Below are 2,216 nucleotides of genomic sequence, written 5' to 3' on the forward strand. Positions count from 1 at the left end.
CTTTTTAAAATTTTTATTTTTCATTTTTTTTTTTTTTTTTTAATCATAAAACGCAATGCAGACTTTCAATGAGTCTGAATCTAATTTTGCGGCATGGTTGAACTCTTTAGCTCTGCAACTTTAGCGAAACTTTTGGCACCCCTGTAATCAACCTCCTCTCCCCCCACTTTCATCCCCCCACCAGGTGCTTGCGTCTTGGTTTGCAGCCTCTGGCCTACCTGTGGCGGCGAGACCAGGAGTTGCTACTCTCAGAAATGATATCATCTGACGTCCACGCGATACTCATCAAAGTCGCCGCCTTCGGTGAGATGGCCTCCCCTTTCTCTCCCCACCCCACCTCCTTTCAGCCCCTGCGCATCGCAATCCTTTCCCTTACGGTCAGTCGTTTTACTCTCTCTTGAGGCTTTGTGAAGCAGTCACGGGAATCGAAGAATTTCGATAAGTGACTGATAGGACGAGGGGAGAAGAAAAGCGAGAAAGGCAGAATAATGGCCTCATCGCGAATCTGCGGCTTAGCGCTGGTACGCCAGAGGCAAAGGTATTGAAGCAGAGAACAATATGAGGAGATAAGGAGCGCAGAGGGAGGAAGGCGCCTACACGAGTGCGTCGGGCTGGCTGGCAGCCGAGAAATAATCGCAGGTGATCGCCCACCTCCTCCTGTTTCACGTTTAGCCCGTCGATAAACGGCACGTGTCCCTCGTCGCGCCGCAGCAACACCCCATTCTTTTAATGCGGAAAATACAGTCGTTTTTTAATATGCTAACACCAAGATGATATCTCTTGTGGCAATATTATCGTTACATCCCTCCATTGCAGTGAACACGTTAGTTGTAGCGGGACCTAAGAACAAACAACAAGCGTGGAGGAGAAACAAGGGTGTCCTGTAATCACCTCTTGCCATCGTTGGACATAAATTATTCAAGATGCAGTGAAAACGGAGTACTGCACTAAACTGGACACTTTGGAGTTCCAAAGCGCGCGGTCCCAAGCCAAGGCACGACTTGCGGGTTACTCTTTTCACAAAAGCGGTTTCAAGAAAATCTCTGTTTGTCCGTCAACATTGTGATCTGCAAACGGTAGCGTCGGACCTAAAAATAACATGGCGGTGGATGACAATAAATGGCTTCTATTTGTAAAGCCGTCAAAGTTTTGGGTGGAGATAAGCAGACAATATTTTCAAGAGAGTGAGGGTATCAAGAAATTGAGGCTAACGCGTCATAAGCATGTGGACTCATAGCTGAATAAATAAATCCATCACCAGGGAGAGTGGGCTGAACCACGGTGACTTTGATATGACCAGAATGTAAACATCCTGACAGTGAATGGAAAGACTTGCCATGAGTGCGTGTGCATGTCACCGTGTGTTTGTGTGTGGCCCGGGTCAGATTAGAAACACCATTGTAGGTTGAGCAAACAGTGTTGAAGACCCGCGGGACGCAAACGTCATTGCCTTTACGGAACGTATCGCGCGTATTGTCGAAAATGGAGTGGAGGCGGGCGTGTGTGGGGGAGCTTTGTATTTGAAGGTTCCTTCATTCTCTCCACAGGAAAAGGAGGGTGTCGACGCAGTATCTGTGGGGGCCATTCTCTCTGATTACCAGAGGGTCCGTGTTGAAAACGTGTAAGTTTCACAACACACACACGTATACACGTTAGACAGTTGGGGTGGTAAAACACAATTCTTTTGACTTGAAGTAGACTTCATTCCCGAATTAGCTCCGAGTCGGCTCCTTTATGGCACTTTTAACCATTTCTTGAATACAAGGATTTTCTGAGTAAACAGATGCGGGTCTGTTGTGATGTAGCATTTTCAAGTGTCTGAAAAGTTCTCGGACTGGTGTCACGAAAGTTTAACCCCGGTGGAGTCGAACACTCTTTCCCAGCTTACTTTGCCAAGCATTCCTGCAATCCTGGAAGATTTTGTCCGAAATTGTAATACGATGGTAGAAAATGGTATATATTTGAAGGAGCTGAAAGTTTTGTACCAATATTATTTCTCAATATTCATTCATATTAAATGTCAGAATAAAAAGTTATTTTGTTCGGCAATAATTAGTTTAGAACCAAAAATATCAACAAAAAAAAAAAAACATGAATGTGTTTTGTAAATAAATGGGGAAAAAAACCTTTTTGGAATAAAATGTGTGTGTGTGTGTGTGTGTGTGTGTGTGGGTGTGTGTGTGTGTGTGTGTGTGTGTGTGTGTGTGTGTGTCCCA

General features: G+C 45.0%; 1 protein-coding gene across 3 annotated transcripts in view; it reads left to right on the forward strand.

Moving 5' to 3' along the window:
• dph6 (diphthamine biosynthesis 6) overlaps positions 1-2,216 on the forward strand; it is a 66,243-nt gene that overhangs the window by 21,307 nt on the left and 42,720 nt on the right. For all 3 annotated transcript variants that reach the window (XM_019872631.1, XM_019872632.1, XM_019872630.1), the window contains exon 5: positions 185-303. In XM_019872631.1, coding sequence (XP_019728190.1) covers positions 185-303 — 119 coding nt within the window. The remainder of the gene's footprint in view (positions 1-184; positions 304-2,216) is intronic.

The sequence above is a fragment of the Hippocampus comes genome, unplaced genomic scaffold (assembly GCF_001891065.2).
Source record: "Hippocampus comes isolate QL1 unplaced genomic scaffold, H_comes_QL1_v1.1 scaffold92, whole genome shotgun sequence".
NCBI lineage: Eukaryota > Metazoa > Chordata > Actinopteri > Syngnathiformes > Syngnathidae > Hippocampus > Hippocampus comes.